We start from the raw sequence: 18543 nt of genomic DNA on the forward strand, positions 1-18543 counted from the left end.
ACAAAGACGGTGGCAAAGGAGGCCGCGGGATGACGTAGACGTAATGACAGACGCGCCGTCTTGGAAATCAGGTTGCCCTAGCTAGCTGTCTCACGACAGGTGGAGTCCGCTTGACGGCGCCTTTGCGACATCAATCCTCGCTTGTCGGCGAGGAAGCCGGAAGCCGCAGCCGCCGCCGTCCCTTCCCCGTCCCCGCCCGCCGGGTGCCGTCGGAGGTTGACAGGTCGTGGCGGGGAGGCGGCGGCGGCGGCAGAGCCGGGCGCCCGAGACGGAGACCTCATGGGGAACGCTCCGAGTCACAGCAGTGAAGACGAGGCGGCAGCTGCCGGGGGCGAGGGCTGGGGTCCGCACCAGGACTGGGCCAAGGACTCGGGCACGACCCCCGGCCCGGGCCCCGCGGCCCCGGCGCTACCTCCCGCCGCAGCGCTACTGGAGCCGGCCCGACTTCGAGAGGCGGCGGCTGCGCTGCGACCCGCGCCGCCCTGCGAGTCTCTGGTGTCTAGGCACCACGGCGCGCTGTTGCGCTGGCTGGAAGAGCGGCTGGGCCGCGGCGAAGAGTCCGTCACCCTGGAGCAGTTCGGGGAGCTGCTGGAGGCTCGTGGCGCCGGCTTCTCGGGCGAGCGGTTCGAGGAGGTCAGGGCTGACTGGCGACTGTGGGGAGGGGGCAGGGCGGTCGCCCCCAAGGGCGTGAAGAGGTGGGCGGTGGCTTTGGAGAGGCTGGGCAGGAACCCATAGGGTCTGCAGGTTCCCAGAATAGGAGCATGAGTGTGCCGGGACTCACAGTGGGCGCTTCCAGCCTGTTCACTTCGGGAGGCGACTGTGAATCTCTTTAACCTTTATTAGAGGTGTGGAAATCCTAGACTAGGCCGTTCTTGCTCGGAAGTACTGGACAAGTGTAGATGTCTTTGCATGTTGCTGTAGTATAGACCTTTGTGCTGTTGCCTGACGCTGCATCAACTACCCTCTGGAGCTTCCTTATCATGCTCCAGAATGGTTTAAGGGAGATGTGCTCTAGGGATCAAGGGAGTGGCCATGAAAACCATTCTGTTTTATTGGCCAGTGGGTTTTTGCAGAGACCTTTCTGAATCCAGTGTGTGGGCCTGACGAATGTGGGAGGAGAATAACACATATTGGAAATTTTCACATTCTGAAAGCCATTCTCATCACGCAGAAACTAGCTTTTCCAAAACACACATTTGTTTTAGAACTTTGAAAAGTCATATTTTCGACTCATTTAAACCTACCTAGAACCTAAAACTGATAGGCAAATACCAGGTTTCCTGTCACTACTTGTAATTATATATAATAGTTTTGGGCATAATCACCAACATTGTCTCTGTTAAGTGATTAACAGCAAATTGATATGGCAACAAAATATTTTCCTACAAAGGGATCTTAGAAATTTTCTGTACTGCATTCTTCATTTTAGAGTTAAGAAAAGAACTGATCCAGGATCACCCTGTGAATCATTGGCAAAACTGAGACTGTCACTCAGATCTCTTGGTTTTTTGTTTGTTTTTCTTATGTCACACTACCTCCTTCTTGGGGCCCTATTTCTTTAACTCCACCATGTTATAACAAAAAGGTGCTTAATTTGTGAAAACGGGTAAACCATGTAGTATATTCAGTGTCAATGAAGGGTGAGTGCATAAAGCAGTAAACTGACAGGTACTTATAATGCCATTAAAAAGTGATGTACACTTTAAAACCAGAGGCTTTTAAAATATTTTAAGGATGTTTTCCTCTACATGGCCAGAATTCAGATAATGTGGTTTGTGTGTTTCTTATACTTCCCTTTTAAAAATACCTGTAAAGAATCCCGACTTTTGAAAATGTTGGTCATATAACTTAGTGAAGTGTCTCCATTTTTTTTTTTTTTTAATTCCAGGAGCATACATTATACTTCCCACTCTATCTTCTTGTTTTGTTCTGTTTTGTTTTTTGGCCATGCTGCGTGGCTTGTGGGATCTTATTTCCCTGACCAGGGATCAAACCTGGGCCCCCTGCAGTGGAAGTGTGGAGTCCTAGTTACTGGACTACCAGGGAATTACCAATACTTTCCACTCTAGTCCTAGGTGTATAAAGAGAAAATGAAGCAGTGTCAGAAAGAGCTGTGCAGATCTCTTGAAGGAGTTAGCACATTTCAGAATTGTCCAAAAGAGAATGGAGAGAAACAGTGTTTACATTGTGAGAGTGTCTGACAGGAGTAGAGCTACAGGAGTCCCTTAATGTAAGGCCAGAAGTCCTCGAGGTGTGGTCCAGAATTCACTCAAGGGCTATGACGTTATCCATTCATTCATTGAGCAAATATTTGTTGGGCATATACTGAGTGCTCAGCACTTGGATGACAGTGGACAAAGCAGATAACTTGTTCTTAAAGAGTATCTAGTACTGAAAGTGATGCACATTAACCCAGCAATTATAGGTGTGGTGAGTATTATCCAAGGGAAAGCATAGTGAAAAAATAGGAGTACTTAACCTCATCCAGGGTGTCAAGGAAGACTTACCTGAGAAAGTTAACTTTTCAGCTCTGATTTGAAGGCTGAAAGCAGACAAGGAGCAGAGGTGTTAGCAGTGTTTCAGGCAGAGGGAGTCGAATACACAAGTCCCAAGTCCAGAGAATAGAGAATCAGAAAGATTGGTAGGATGTGTTATGGTTACAAAACTGCTTCCAGGGACAGAAAATCCAGTGCATCAGTGCTTTAAATGATAAAGAAGCTTTTTATGTAAAAGTCCACTTAGGCAGTCCAGGATTGATATGGCAGTTTCACAGTTATCAGGGACCTGACTCTGTCCATCTTCTTGTGCTGTCATCCTCCACAGTCACCTTCACTTAATGACCCAAATGACTCTGTTACTGTTGCTTTGCACAACCAGCAGGAAAGGGAAAAGTAAGGAGAGGGCCACAAACCCGTTTGGCCAAACCCAGTCAGATGGCTACACTTAACTGCAAGGGAGGCTGGGAAAGATCCTTATTCCATGGCCGTATATTCAGCTAAAAATCAGGATTTAATTACTGAGGAAGAGGAAAACAGATATTGGGTTACAATTTCATAGACTGCAGCAGGAGGAGAACAAGGCTAGGAAGCAGGCGGGGACCAGATTGTAGAGCAGGTTCTCATCGGTGTATAGTATTTACTAGTGTAATGGTAAGAGTTTCCAAGTTGTACATGTTGGTTCTTCCGGCTCCTGTTGCCATCCATGTGTACCCAGCTGTCTTGCCTTCACATTCCTGTGACCTCAGTTGCTTGAGGTGTTGTCCTAAAAAAATTCTTGAACTTGTACCAAAGTCTGAAGCGTTACCATTTTATAGTACAACACACCTTTTCTCTTGGTGGGTGTGGTCCATGGAGAAGGACTCTTTGATTTGCTCACAGGGAGCAATATTTAATTTAATTGACTCCTATGTAGAAGAGGAATTAGAGTTAAATTCTTATTTGACATCAGAGATTAGAGATTAGATATTGTGCTCTTAATATGATAAGCTTCCAGAAAATCATGTAGGCTCTGGAGCAGGAAAAAAGTGCTGAACACCGGATGATAGCAGATGCCTTGAATGTGGGAATTTAGTACGAATAGGTCTTATTTTATTAATTTTCTGTATTAGCTTTGGTGCCTACTTTGTGAAATTCGTTGGGTTGTAAAGTCTGAAGGAAGGACCATTTTCTTTTTTGAATTTTATTTTATTTATTTTTTATGCAGCAGGTTCTTATTAGTTATCCATTTTATACACATCAGTGTGTACATGTCAATCCCAATCGCCCAATTCATCCCGCCACCACCCCACCCCCTGCCACTTTCCCCCCTTGGTGTCCATACGTTTGTTCTCTACATCTGTGTCTCTGTTTCTGCCCTGCAAACTGGTTCATCTGTACCATTTTTCTAGGTTCCACATATATGCGTTAATATACGATATTTGTTTTTCTCTTTCTGATTTACTTCACTCTGTATGACAGTCTCTGGATCCATCCATGTCTCTACAAATGACCCAATTTCGTTCCTTCTTATGGCTGAGTAATATTCCATTGTATATATGTACCACATCTTTTTTTAAAAATAAATTTATTTATTTTATTTTATTTATTTATTTTTGGCTGCGTTGGGTCTTCATTGCTGCGCACTGGCTTCCTCTAGTTGCGGTGAGTGGGGGCCCCTCTTTGTTGTGGTGCGCGGGCTTCTCATTCCGGTGGCTTCTCTTGTGGAGCACGGGCTCTAGGCACGCGGGCTTCAGAAGTTGGGGTGCACAGGCTTAGTTGCTCCGCAGCATGTAGGTTCTTCCCGGACCAGGGCTCGAACCCGTGTCCCCTGCATTGGCAGGCAGATTCTTAATCACTGCACCACCAGGGAAGTCCCCACATCTTCTTTATCCATTCGTCTGTCAGTGGGTATTTAGGTTGCTTTCATGACCTGGCTATTGTAAATAGTGCTGCAGTGAACATTGAGGTGCATGTGTCTTTTTTTTTTTTTTTAATTTATTTATTTATTTTTGGCTGCATTGGGTCTTCGTTGTTGGGTCTTCATTGCTGCACGCAAGCTTTCTCTAGTTGCAGCGAGCGGGGTCTACTCTTCGTTGTGGTGCGTGGGCTTCTCATTGAGGTGGCTTCTCTTGTTGCAGAGCTCGGGTTTAGGCGCGCGGGCTTCAGTAGTTGTGGCACTCAGGCTCAGTAGTTGTGGCTCGCGGCTTTAGAGCACAGGCTCAGTAGTTGTGGCACATGGGCTTAGTTGCTCCGCGGCATGTGGGATCTTCCCGGACCAGGGCTCGAACCCGTGTCCCCTGCATTGGCAGACGGATTCTCAACCACTGTGCCACCAGGGAAGTCCCGCATGTGTCTTTTTGAATTATGATTTTCTCAGGGTATATGCCCAGTAGTGGGATTGCTGGGTCGTATGGTAATTCTATTTTTAGATTTTTAAGGAACCTGCATACTGTTCTCCATAGTGGCTGTATCAACTTACATTCCCACCAACAGTGCAAGAGGGTTCCCTTTTCTCCACACCCTCTCCAACGTTTGTTGTTTGTAGATTTTCTGATGATGCCCATTCTAACTGGTGTGAGGTGATAACTCATTGTAGTTTTGATTTGCATTTCTCTAATAATTAGTGATGTTGAGCAGCTTTTCATGTGCTTCTTGGCCATCTGTATGTCTTCTTTGGAGATATGTCTATTTAGGTCTTCTGCCCGTTTTTGGATTGGGTTGTTTGTTTTTTTAATATTGAGCTGCTTGAGCTGTTTATATATTTCGGAGATTAATCCTTTGTCCGTTGATTCATTTGCAAATATTTTTCCCATTCTGAGGGTTGTCTTTTCGTCTTGTTTGTAGTTTCCTTTGCTGTGCAAAAGCTTTTAAGTTTCCTTAGGTCCCATTTGTTTATTTTTATTTCCATTACTCTAGGAAGTGGATCAAAAAAGATCTTTCTGTGACTTATGTCAAAGAGTGTTCTTCCTATGTTTTCCTCTAAGAGTTTTATAGTGTCCAGTCTTACATTTAGGTCTCTAATCCATTTTGAGTTTATTTTTGTGTATGGTGTTAGGGAGTGTTCTAATTTCATTCTTTTACATGTAGCTGTCCAGTTTTCCCAGCGCCACTTATTGAAGAGGCTGTCTTTTGTCCATTGTATATTCTTGCCTCCTTTATCAAAGAAAAGGTGACCATATGTGCGTGGGTTTATCTCTGGGCTTTCTATCCTGTTCCATTGATCTATATTTCTGTTTTTGTGCCAGTACCATATTGTCTTGATTAGTGTAGCTTTGTAGTATAGTTTGAAGTTAGGGAGTCTGATTCCTCCAGCTCTGTTTTTTTCCCTCAAGACTGCTTTGGCTATTCAGGGTCTTTTGTGTTTCCATACAAATTTTAAGATTTTTTGTTCTAGTTTTGTAAAAAATGCCACTGGTAATTTGCTGGGATTGCATTGAATCTGTAGGTTGCTTTGGGTAGTGTAGTCATTTTCACAATATTGATTCTTCCAATCCAAGAACATGGTATATCTCTCCATCTGTTTGTGTCATCTTTGATTTCTTTCATCAGTGTCTTATAGTTTTCTGAGTACAGGTCTTTTACCTCCTTAGGTAGGTTTATTCCTAGGTGTTTTATTCTTTTTGTTGCAGTGGTGAATGGGATTGTTTCCTTAATTTCTCTTTCTGATCTTTCGTTGTTAGTGTATAGGAATGCAAGAGATTTCTGTGCATTAATTTTGTATCCTGCAACTTCACCAAATTCATTGATTAGCTCTAGTAGTTTTCTGGTGGCATCTTTAGTATTCTCTATGTATAGTATCATGTCATCTGCAAACAGTGACAGTTTTACTTCTTCTTTTCCAATTTGTATTCCTTTTATTTCTTTTTCTTCTCTGATTGCTGTGGCTAGGACTTCCAAAACTATGTTGAATAGTAGTGGCGAGAGTGGACATCCTTGTCTTGTTCCTGATCTTAGAGGAAATGCTTTCAGTTTTTCACCATTGAGGATGATGCTTGCTGTGGGTTTGTCGTATATGGCCTTTATTATGTTGAGGTAGGTTCCCTCTGTGCCCACCTTCTGGAGAGTTTTTATCATAAATGGGTGTTGAATTTTGTCAAAAGCTTTTTCTGCATCTATTGAGATGATCATATGGTTTTTCTCCTTCAATTTGTTAATATGGTGTATCACATTGATTGATTTGCGTATATTGAAGAATCCTTGCATCCCTGGGATAAATCCCACTTGATCATGGTGTATGATCCTTTTAATGTGTTGTTGGATTCTGTTTGCTAGTGTTTTGTTGAGGATTTTTGCATCTATATTCATCAGTGATACTGGTCTGTAATTTTCTTTTTTTGTAGTATCTTTGTCTGGTTTTGGTATCAGGGTGATGGTGGCCTCATAGAATGAGTTTGGGAGTATTCCTTCCTCTGCAGTTTTTTGGAAGGGTTTGAGAAGGATGGGTGTTAGCTCTTCTCCAAATGTTTGATAGAATTCACCTGTGAAGCCATCTAGTCCTGGACTTTTGTTTGTTGGAAGATTTTTAATCACAGTTTCAATTTCATTACTTGTGATTGGTCTGTTCATATTTTATATTTCTTCCTGGTTCAGTCTTGGAAGGTTATACCTTTCTAAGAGTTTGTCCATTTAAGGAAGGACCATTTTTATTCATTTGTTTACTGTCTTAGCACAGTCCCAACTCATAGCCAGTGCTCAGTAGGTATTTTCCCCTGGAGCCCTCAGTTTGATTTGACAGATTGAATATGATACAGTCCTCATTCTCCAACCTCATATTTTATATTCAATCCGTAACCTTTTAATAAGAAGATTTTTCTTCTCTTTTCTTTTCTTTTTTTTTGCCACACCACACGGTTTGTGGGATTTTAGTTTCCTGACCAGGGATTGAACCTGGGCCCTCTGCAGTGAGAACGCAGAGTCCTAACCGCTAGACCACCAGGGAATCCCCAAGAAGGTATTTCTTGACATTGGAGGAAACAGTTAAATACAGTTTTAGTGAAAACTTAAAAAGGTTCTTAGTCACTGTTGGGTTTAGAGGAAATTTGGAGAAAAATACCATCTTGGCGTTATCATGTCATAGTATTGATCAATTAATTTAGAATGGCTCTGAGCCCAAGAACTATGCAAATAGAATTATGCAGATGTAATTCTGTATCCTGTCAAGACACAAGAGTGTGAGAGACATGTGAATGTACCGTAACGCGGAAGCAGGCTACAAGCATTGCTTACCCTCAGCTCAGAGTCTGTAGAGGCTCCCCACTGCTTGAGGGATGAAGTACATATTCCTCTGAATGAGTCGGAGCCCACAGGCCAGCCTGTCTCCCTGTCTGACCTTATCTACCTCTGTCCCCTGTGGGACACCTGCCGTGTCCTGTGTGTGGACCTTCCTTCTATGAGTTCTTCAAGATTCCCTGCCTTGGCACCATCACCTGGTCGGGACCAAGCCTTTCCTGTGGCATGATTCAGATGGCTTCTATGTAATCGTATTTTCAGTCCTACCCTTGAGGCTCTTGTTTCCTGTTCTGTACAGGTCTTCTGGCACTTAGAGCACACTGTGTAGCCTTGCTCTGCCATGGGGCTCTGAGGCACTGCCTGCACTTCTCCAGCACACAGGAAGCCTTCAGTAAACGTTGGCCATTGATAGTGATGAGGCAGTGCAGAAGAGGAAGATCCTGGGGGAATTGGAGGTTATTCTGGCTCTTTGTGCTTTGCTTTGGGGGGAGTGATGGTATTGGCTTTCTTTTGGAGAACTTCACAATCCACGAGAGCTATGGAGGAGAGGTCACAGATCTGTTTTGCCTTTCCCTGATTTCCAGAATACCACTACATTATGGACTGTCTTGCTTTAGAAACTTCAGTGGCTTCCCATTGCCTTCAGAATCAAATATTAGTCTAACATTTAGGTCTTTATACCCTTCCGCTCTTACCTCCCAGTGCTATTTAGCCAGCCGGGTCCATTTACTGTTTCCCATATATGAGGGGAATTTTGTCCTTTGCTCCCTTTCTCTCGCTTCAGCCCTTTGCTCCCTCCTAAGCCATTTCCACTTTCAAGGACCACATGGAAGCATTTAACAGTAGCATGGGAGTTTGGGAAAGGCTTCACCAAACCAAAGCTTGAGAAGCTGAAAGAATTTGCCAGGAAAAGAAAGAAAGGGATATTCCATTTGAAAGGCACAGCATGTGCAAATATATTGAGGTGAGAGAAAGCAAAACTTGGGGAATGATGTTTCTTTAGGACCTGGTCTAGAGTCTGATTTGGCTGGGACCTTTGTAGCCATTGCAGGCAACCTGTCCCCCACCCGCCCCAGGATCCCTTCTGTAACATCCTGGACAGTTAGCCTGTTAAAGGTATCAGCGAGTTTTCTGATTTATTTACTTATTTATTTTTTACATTTTTAAAAATAAATTTATTTATTTTATTTATTTATTTTTGACCGCATTGGGTCTTTGTTGCTGTGCGCGGGCTTTCTCTAGTTGTGGTGAGCGGGAGCCACTCTTCGTTGTGCTGCACGGGCTTCTCATTGTGGTGGCTTCTCTTGTTGTGGAGCCTGGGCTCTAGGTGCACGGGCCTCAGCAGTTGTGGCATGTTGGCTCAGTAGTTGTGGCTCGTGGGCTCTAGAGCTCAGGCTCAATAGTTGTGGCGCACGGGCTTAGTTGCTCCGCGGCATGTGGGATACTTTCTGGACCAGGGCTCGAACCCGTGTCCCCTGCATTGGCAGGCTGACTCGTAACCACTGTGCCACCAGGGAAGTTCTGAGTTTGCCGATTTATAAGTCTGCCTGTTCCACTGTTCTTTTTTAGACTGAGCTTGAGAATTGGGCCCTGGACTCAGCCTGCTTGTGGGCAAATCCTAGTTCCACCATCCTCAAGCCGTGTGACCTTGATTGACTTACATGACCACTCTGGGTCTCAGTTGCCTCACCTATAAAATGAGCATAATAATAGTATCTACCTTATATAGTCGGTGTGAGGATTAAATGAATTCATGTAGAGCCCTTAGAACAGTGTCTGGCACATGCTTAATGCTCAGTAAATGTTGCTGTTAGTGGTGTTATTCTTCTCTATTGTTCTGTCTCTGCTCTAGGATTCGTTACTCCATCTTCTGTGACAGCCCTTCAGTACTTCACTTAGACATGGAATGTGAAACAGTCTTACAGATGAGTTAACTAAGGCCTTAAATGGATAAGTGACCCTTTCAGCCAACAAGTGGCATAACTAGGACCAGACCTAGATCTTTTGACTTCTGATGGAGTGTGCTTCTCCAAGTTGAACCAGTGTGCAGCCTTTATATGTAAGCCTGGTGCATTGTATTCTGCTTGTCTGAGCCCACAGTTCTGGTCTGCGATGATTTTGGCTCATTCTCTTATGTGTACTGTGGTCTTGATCCCAGTAGTGGTTAAGAAGGTTAGACAGGAATGGTCTGAGCCCTGCCCCATGCTGCCCTCGGGCCAAGGCGAATGGATGGAAGTCTACAGTCAGCCAGCCCACTTTTCTGTCTCTTGTCTGAGAGGTGTATCAATTATGGCCTCTAATTAGAATGTATTAATAGTTCTTTGCAGTTTACTAGGCATAGTCTTGTTCGTGAAACCTTTGGATCCTCACAACAAGCTATGAAGGAAGGTTGGGTGGGAAGAGGAGTTGAGACTTAGAGAGGCCAAGAGTCTTGTCCCAGGTCTCACAGAAAGTAAGAGGTCCGTGTGACACTTATCTCTTGTCCACATTTCCCCTTAGTCTGACTGTGTTATACTCTTTATCTCCCGCATGCTCCCTAGCATAATGCCGGCACTTGGGAGCTGCCTGCATAGCTGTCATGTGGATGGCAGAGCACGTAGCGGGTGTGACAGGAAGAGACCTGGAGCAGGAGAGGAGGAGGAGGAGGAATACAGCAGATCAGTCCAGGTTGCTGTCTATGTGGAGACTCCATGGAAATTGGGGGTCTTGCTCTGTATGCAGAGAGGCGAAGGTAGACTTGCTTTACTTTGCACCATGAGGCTAGACCCAGTGTATCGAGTTGGGTCTGGGGCCCCACGTTCCAGGGCAGTGAGTTTCAGACTGTTCCTTCAGTGGGTTGGAAATCTATTTAGTCAGTGTTAACCTGCAAGTTAAAAAAAATGAACGAGTAGAATGGAATAGAAAACATCAGGGTACATTATATCTGATAAGAAAAACTACATTGTTTCACCAAACTTTTATACCAATTACATGTATACTGGCTCATGATATAAAATGTATTTCTTATAGTGGATCAGCCGATGGAAGTTGAGAGGCACTGCTCTGAGGTTTATTGTCAAATTGGAGGGATCTTGGAGGGGGCAGCCAGGATGGGAATGAGACCAAAAGCCATACCAGATAGAGAACTGGCTGAAGGATGGAGGGTTTGAAGAAACTCGGAGGACCTGATCAGTGTTTCCAGTGATCTGCAGGCTGTGTTGGGGTAGAAGGAACAGATGTGTTCTGAAGGGCCCCACGGGGTGGTAACATCAGGGACGGAGATTTCCATTTCTTATATAGAGAAGAGCATTGTTGCTGTCAACTGGCCAGAGGACATGAGCTTCCCATCACCAATGTATGTCACAGAGACACTGGAGAAGGGGTTCAGCAGTATAAAGGAACATATTTTAAGAGATTTGTAGGTCCATTCCAATATGGGAGCCTTTATAGATCTGGGATGCTCGGCCCCCTCCACCCTTAGTCTTCTCCAGCAGCCTCATGGCACCCTTGCTGCGAGATCTGAGCTCTGCAGCCTGGTTGGCCGGGTTCCCTCTATTCTGACCTCTGTGTGTCTCTTCACCCCTGTCCCCGCCGCCTTTCCACACCACCAGTAGGTTATAGTTTTCACAATCTGTGGTGCACTCTGTGTCTGTTCTCACACTCTGTTCCCTCTACCCAGGATGGCCTCCCTGTCTTCATATACTTGCGAATTCCTAGTTATTCATTAAGGCTCAGTTCAAGGGTCATTTTTCTGAGGGCCATTTCCCCCAAACGCCCCTACCCCTCCTGGGCTTCTGGCTTCTGGAGTGCTTCTGTTAGCTCATGGCATAGTGGTTGACAGTGTGGGGTCCCAGATCAAACCAGGATTGGAATCCAAGCTCCATCATTTACCAGTACTAACCATGTGACCTTGAACAAAATGCTTAACCTCTCTTTCCCTCTCTAGTAAAGCGATAGTACAGACCTTAGGGTTGTGGAAAATATGAGTTGATCCAGGTGAGGTACTTAGAACTCTGTCTGGGGCCTAGCAAATGCTTACTTAATAGTAAGTATCAGCTATTATAGTTGTTTATGCTGTTACTTCTGTGTTATAATTATCACACCTATCACATTGCTGCTCTCGGTTTACGAATCTGTCTTCTTCTAGGCTGTAAGGATTTTGGAGAGCAAGGACTATGCCCTGAAACCCAATATGCACATACCCAAGCATGGGTCAAGTATATATGGCTGCCTGTCGGATGGTGTTGAATAAGTGCTAAGTAAATTGGCTTCTGTGAAACAAACTAGATGTTAAGTGTTAGATTTTAAAACTTGTGCATTTCTTTTCTTTAAGGACGATTCCTTTTTATTTATTTATTTATTTATTTATTTTTGGCTGTGTTGGGTCTTCGTTGCTGTGCGCGGGCTTTCTCTAGTTGCGTTGAGTGGGGGCTACTCTTTGCTGCGGTGCGCGGGCTTCTCATTGTGGTGGCTTCTCTTGTTGCGGAGCACGGGCTATAGGCACGCAGGCTTCAGTAGTTGTGGCTCGTGGGCTCTAGAGCGCAGGCTCAGTAGTTGTGGCGCATGGGCTTGGTTGCTCCGCAGCATGTGGGATCTTCCCGGACCAGGGCTCGAACCCGTGTCCCCTGCATTGGCAGGAGGATTCTTAACCACTGCGCCACCAGGGAAGCCCCTCTTTAAGGACGATTCCTGAGTGTTAGGAAATCACGTATTTGTTTGGTAAAGCTGTTAGCAACGCTCTTCTGATATTTTTTCTCACCCGAACTGTCTTTATTTTGTTTGTTTGAAAATTCTCTTTATCATATCCATTAACTATTGACAGATCAACAGAGTCTGTTAAAAATAGCAGAATGTCACCGTTTGTATAGCCTTGCTTATATAGGATTTTTATCAGCCATAAACGGCAGGAGTTGTGTGGGAATTTGGGAACAAACAGCACTTGAGATGCAGGTGGCACTCGAAGTGCAGAAGTTCTGGTAGGAGTAGGACTTGAGTGCTATTTGAAATTTAGAGGGTGAGTCTCAGTTTTAAGGTTGATACTGAGTTAACATGGGCACAAGGTGCTGAGAGCAAGTTTTACAGATGGAGGAAAGAGATGGATAAGAGAGGTGTTTTGAGCACTTGGTCTCCGGACTGCAAGGAACGCCAGGGGTTATCTGGTCAAAGGAAGGAGAATGGAGTCGTGGTGAAGAACGTGAGCTCTGGGAGCTTTGTAGTCGAATACTAGCCGTGTGACCTTGGGCAAGTTCTCCGACCTCTCTGTACAACTGTAAAATGGGGAGGTTAAATAGTAAGGGCTTTTGCTGTTATGAGGAATAAATGATACGTACACTGCTTAAAATTTAGCCAGTGCTCAATATTAATTCAGAGCTTCCCAAACCATCTGTCATTCCCAATTTAATGGGTTACAGCTGTACTAAGCCCCTCAGACGCTGAGTCATACAAATACTATTTTCTCACTATGCTGTAATGTGAAGGAGTTGCGAAGTAGCTGTCATCGGTACTGCGTATTCACATCCTGGGACCTCAGGGCAGACAGAGGTGTGCTTCTGCTCTACCTCCCTCCATATCCATTGGCTCTACTTTTTATATTGGGGTGTGCTTAAAATTTCTTAATATTTATAATTTTCTCTTTATTATTATAAAAGCAACATATGTAGATTGCTGTATTACCACTATTAACATCTTGATGTTTATTCTTTCAGATATATCTATGTATCTATGTATCTATCTATATATATTTGGTACCAAAATGGGAAGTGCCTATTTGCTTTTTGTTCAAACTAACAGGAGATCATTCTCTAATATTCTTCTGTAGCCTAGTTTTTTCAGTTAGTGGTCTTCACTGTTACATTAATTTCTGTTTAATTAATACCCAGTCCCCCCCCAAAATTTATCCAGTTGTCCCACAGATCTTCCTTTATGGCTGATATATCCAGTGTACATACAGTTTTATTTAGACAGGTACTATTCATCCATCTGCTTCCCAGCTTCCAAAATTTTGTTGCTATTGCAACATCTCCTGTTCTCTTTGTCCTTATGCTTTAAAAAAAAAAAAATCCCTTTATAATATTGTCTTAGTGGGATTCCATGAGGGAGCAGAGGTAAATGCATTTGTTTAGTATGACTTCTTTGAACACTCCTGTTGGCTGGTTGTCTAGCTGTTGCTCTGAAGCCTTGAGGGATGAGGTGGGCATTCCTTCTAGAGCCTCCTAATCCATCTTTATACCCCACTAACAGCAGACACATCCATCTTTTTTTATTTTGATGAAGCATAAGTATTTTAAGAATTTTATAAAATATTGATCTCATTTTATTTTATTTATTTATTTTTTGAATTTTATTTATTTTTATACAGCAGGTTATTTTTTTTTTATTGGAGTACAGTTGCTTTACAATGTTGTGTTAGTTTCTGCTGCACAGTGAAGTGAATCAGCCATACGCATACACACATCCCCTGCCTCTTGCATCTCTGTTCCCTGCCCCGCCTCCTTCCCACCCAACTAGGCCATCACATAGCACCGAGCTTAGCTCCCTGTTATATAGCAGATTCCCACTAACTATCTATTTTACACATGGTAGTGTATTTATGTCAAACCTAATCTCTCAATTCATCCCACCCTCCCCTTCCCCACCATGTCCAAACATCTGTTCTCTACATCTGCATCTCTGTTCCTGCCCTGCAAGTAGGTTCATCTGTACCATTTTTCTAGATTCCACACATAGGCGTTAATATACGATATTTGTTTTTCTCTTTCTGACTTCACTCTGTATGACAGACTCTAGGTCCATCCGCATCTCTACGAATGACCCAATTTCATTTCTTTTTATGGCTGAGTAATATTCCATTATATATGTACCACATCTTCTTTATCCATTCATCCAGACACGTGCATCTTTATGATGAGCTTTTCCCTCTAGCTTCTATGTAATGACCTTAACTGCTCCTTCCCGTTACAACCCATCAGGTATTTGAAGAGGAGTCTATTACTCCCAGTCATCTTTTCTCCTCACTGAAGATTCCATGGTCCTTCAGCTCTTCTCACAATTCTCGTCTTCTCTTCATCGTGGTCTCTTTCCTCTGATCTCTTCTATTTCATTTACTTTGGGTGTGTGACTTCCCAGCTAAGCTCAGCTTTCCTGATTGGGTCTAATCAGAAAAGAACAGGATGCTATCTTCCCTCCTTCTGAGCATTATGCCTTCATTAGTGTAGCCTTTGATAACTTTTTGGATTAATGTAGCCTGTTAACTCTTTGGATAATCCCCCAAAAGAAGTAGAGGCAAAAAGAATGCTATAATCTCTTTTTTTTTTAAATAAATTTATTTATTTTATTTATTTTTATTTTTGGCTGCACTGGGTCTTGATTGCTGTGCACAAGCTACCTCTAGTTGCGGAGAGCAGGGGCCACTCTTCGCTGCGGTGCATGGGCTTCTCATTGTGGTAGCTTCTCTTGTTGCGGAGCACGGGCTCTAGGCATGTGGGCTTCAGTAGTTGTGGCACGCAGGCTTTGGTAGCTGTGGCTCACGGGCTGTAGAGCGTAGCCTCAGTAGTTGTGGTGCACGGGCTTAGTTGCTTCACGGCATGTGGGATCTTCCCGGACCAGGACTCGAACCCGTGTCCCCTGCATTGGCAGGCAGATTCTTAACCACTGCGCCACCAGGGAAGCCCCAATCTTTTTTTTTTATTGGAGTATAATTGTTTTACAATGTTGGGTTAGTTTCTGCTGTAGAACGAAGTGAATCAGCTATATGTATACATATATCCCCTCCCTCTCGAGCCTCCCTCCCACCCCCCTCCCCAAGAATGCTGTGATCTTTCTCCCACATTCTACCTCTAAACTCTGTCCCCCTTCCTGCATTTATGTCCATGGTTTTTGGACCCAAACACAGGAATTTGCATATGTTCCTATTAAACACTGCATTGTTCAGAGGTCTGTGATGGAAATAGGGGTATTTGTGTCAGTCATGAATTTCCATTTTTCTTGGAGGGGGGAAGTAAGGAAAGAGGGCAGGAGTTTTAAGAAAGAGAGAGGATTACTTAGAAAGGAGGTAGAAGACTCCTAAAGTATTTCATGATGAGGGATGTTTGTGAGTGAGTGTATCTGCAGGAAGAAAGAAGCCCCTGATGAAGGAGGGCTTGAGATCTGGGGAGAGGGGCAGCTGCTGGGTGAGGAAAGTCTTTAGGATGTGAGAGAGGGTCAGGGACACAAGAGGAGGTAACAGTGCAGATTAGAAAGGAGAAGAGGACCACTTTGCACTGCTCCTGTGCTTTCTCTATACTGGGCTCTGTGCCAATGTTACTTAATCCAGGCAGCAGTCTGTGAGTTTGGTAATATTTGCTCCATTGTTCAGATCAAGAAGCTGAGGCTTATGGAGGCAAAGAAATGTGTGTAAAGTCACATGGCCAGTTAGTGACAGAGCAGGATTCAAGCCAAATCCCATGCTGTACCCGGTTCCCCAGATGGCCCAACATGAACAGGGAGCAAATTAGATTATGGTTAAAGGTTAGTGAAAACAGGGCTATGAAGTAGATAAACCAAGTTAGCTCTCGTGTCCAAAGAGTGTTTAAAAGAAAAAGCCCAGATAAACCTGAGGTGCTACCCTAAGCCAATGCTTTGTTTTTGTCACTTGTAACCAGTTGAACATTTTTGCAGTGGTTGCTTTCTTCTGAAATTATTTGGGGGAAGGGGGCTTACTCTCTTGAAAGAGATGAGATGATGAAATTGTGCATACATGTAGCAATACTTATACACACATTCTGCAGAGCATAGTGAATTACTATCCTGAATGTATTTGTTCTTTGAATGATGTATAGGAACTCTTCCCACAACAACAACAACAACAACAAAAATCACTGGTCTTGGGAAGTGTCCAAAAAATTATTCAGGATTTGGAACAGACCTGATTTTCTCGCATCTCGTCTTTTAGGCCTTTGCCCAGTTTGATGCCGAGGGTGATGGTACCGTTGATGCTGAGAACATGTTGGAGGCTCTCAAAAATTCCAGTGGAGCTAATCTTCAAGGGGAGCTGAGCCATATCATCAGACAGCTGCAAGCCTGTTCTCTTGTTCCAGGTAAGGCTCTCATCTGAGTGCTGAATGCTGAAGAACGCTCTCTTAAAGCCCAAATGAACTTTGCTATAATATGGGTTGTAATTAGGCAAGCTTGTGGGCACCATGAAATAAATGTGCTTCTCTGATAGTCTTCATTAAGCTCGTGGTCTGAATTAGGGTTCAGTATAATCATTTCTCTTGTTCCCCAGTACAGTGATGGTTGAGCAGTTCTACCATTTTTATGAACCTTTGTCATGAGACTGCCTTCCTTAGTGGATCTCTTTATTTCAGTCTCTCAAGAAGCCTTCCTTGGCCCCAACTGTATGTTCTCTTAGCATCCTGCATTTGTTTTTTGCAGCATATTACCGTTGTAATTAATTAATTAATTATTACTCACTTATTTGTAAATGTCTGTCTTCACTCTTATCCTGTGAGCTCCACGAGGGCAGGGAACCTTCTCTTTTATTTCTGTTGTGTCCTCACATTTAGTACAATTTTTGGCACATGGTAGGCACCCAGTGTTTTTTTTAGAAAGCTATCACTCTGAAATTTAACTAAGAATAAAAATAGCTTGAAATTAAGCAATACTTCTACATTATACCTATGAAAAAATTTTGTCTATGTTTTTGATGGTTTCTTTGGGGGGCTCAGAAACAGAATCAAAATAAAATTACCTTTTTTTTTTTTTCTAGTGAGAAAACAATTGTGTTTGAAAGGGAAAAAAAAAACAAACTTGGCATATCATCCTTTTGGTTCAGTTTATCTTATCCAAGAGCTTTTCCTGCTCTGTGCACTTGGAGTCATAGTACTTAGTATAGAGCCTGAGCTCCGGCAGCAAGGAGGCAGATAGACTTGTTGGATACATAAATGTAACTCTGATTGTCCTTGACCTCTCTGACTTCCTGCTGAGGATCTATTGAGCTAGGGAAGGATGGTTTCTGTATCTCAGTGAAGAATGCCTATTTCCACTCTTCCTCAAATTGTCTTTAATTGCGTAATTTTTATAGAGCATTATAGGTAACGTGTACATGTTAACTTTTCTCCTATTCTCATGGCAGTTAAAATGATACTTTGAATTATGCATAACTAACTTACATCTTGGCATTTACGTATTACTCCCACCTCTGTGTTACCGGCATGTGGATAGCATCAGGAGTTTATTTGAACACTTCAAAGAGATGTTTTGGGAGGAGAGGAAAGGAGTGGAGACCAGGGGATCCACCATTACTTAGTGCACCATTGCTCTGGGTGACCTTGAGGAGAGGGGGAGATTAGGTTAGAAAAGTTGGAGGTCCAGATCCCTAGGTTCTTACCTTATTAGCAGGGTTGTGAGTTAGGACTTTCTTTCTTTCTTTCTTTTTTTTAATTACAACACTGAAGGTAGCGCTACTTTATTTTTTTTTAATTATTTATTTATTTATTATTTATTTTATTTATTAATTTTGGCTGTGCGGGGTTTTAGTTGCATGTGGACTCTTTGTTGTGGCATGCATGCGGGATCTAGTTCCCCAACCAGGGATGGAACCCAGGCCCCCTGCATTGGGAGCTCAGAGTCTTACCCACTGGATCACCAGGGAAATCCCAATGAGTTAGGACTTTCTACTCAAAATTTTTATCAACAGCCAACTTAAAAGAGTTATTTTTCGCATTCCTAGGCTGAACGTTGGTGAGCTGACCTCACCTCTCTGGTGGGATCCTAGTTCCCTGGTCCCTCTGTCTAACCCAGACTGACACTTATTCCTTTTGTTTCTCATTGTATGGGTGCTGAATGTTTAAAAGAGAGACAGTCCCTTTACCGGGACTGT

The 18543-nt window shown here is 43.5% G+C and overlaps 1 protein-coding gene across 6 annotated transcripts in view; it reads left to right on the top strand.

Annotated features, from left to right (window-relative positions):
- The first annotated feature begins 187 nt into the window (after positions 1-187).
- Positions 188-18543, top strand: part of ZZEF1 (zinc finger ZZ-type and EF-hand domain containing 1) — a 117212-nt gene continuing 98856 nt past the window's right edge. For all 6 annotated transcript variants that reach the window (XM_061176817.1, XM_061176816.1, XM_061176820.1 and 3 more), the window contains exons 1-2: positions 188-633; positions 16615-16759. In XM_061176817.1, the coding sequence (XP_061032800.1) occupies positions 280-633; positions 16615-16759 (499 nt within the window). In that variant the 5' untranslated portion in view covers positions 188-279. The remainder of the gene's footprint in view (positions 634-16614; positions 16760-18543) is intronic.

Source organism: Eubalaena glacialis, chromosome 19, assembly GCF_028564815.1.
Source record: "Eubalaena glacialis isolate mEubGla1 chromosome 19, mEubGla1.1.hap2.+ XY, whole genome shotgun sequence".
Taxonomy (NCBI): domain Eukaryota; kingdom Metazoa; phylum Chordata; class Mammalia; order Artiodactyla; family Balaenidae; genus Eubalaena; species Eubalaena glacialis.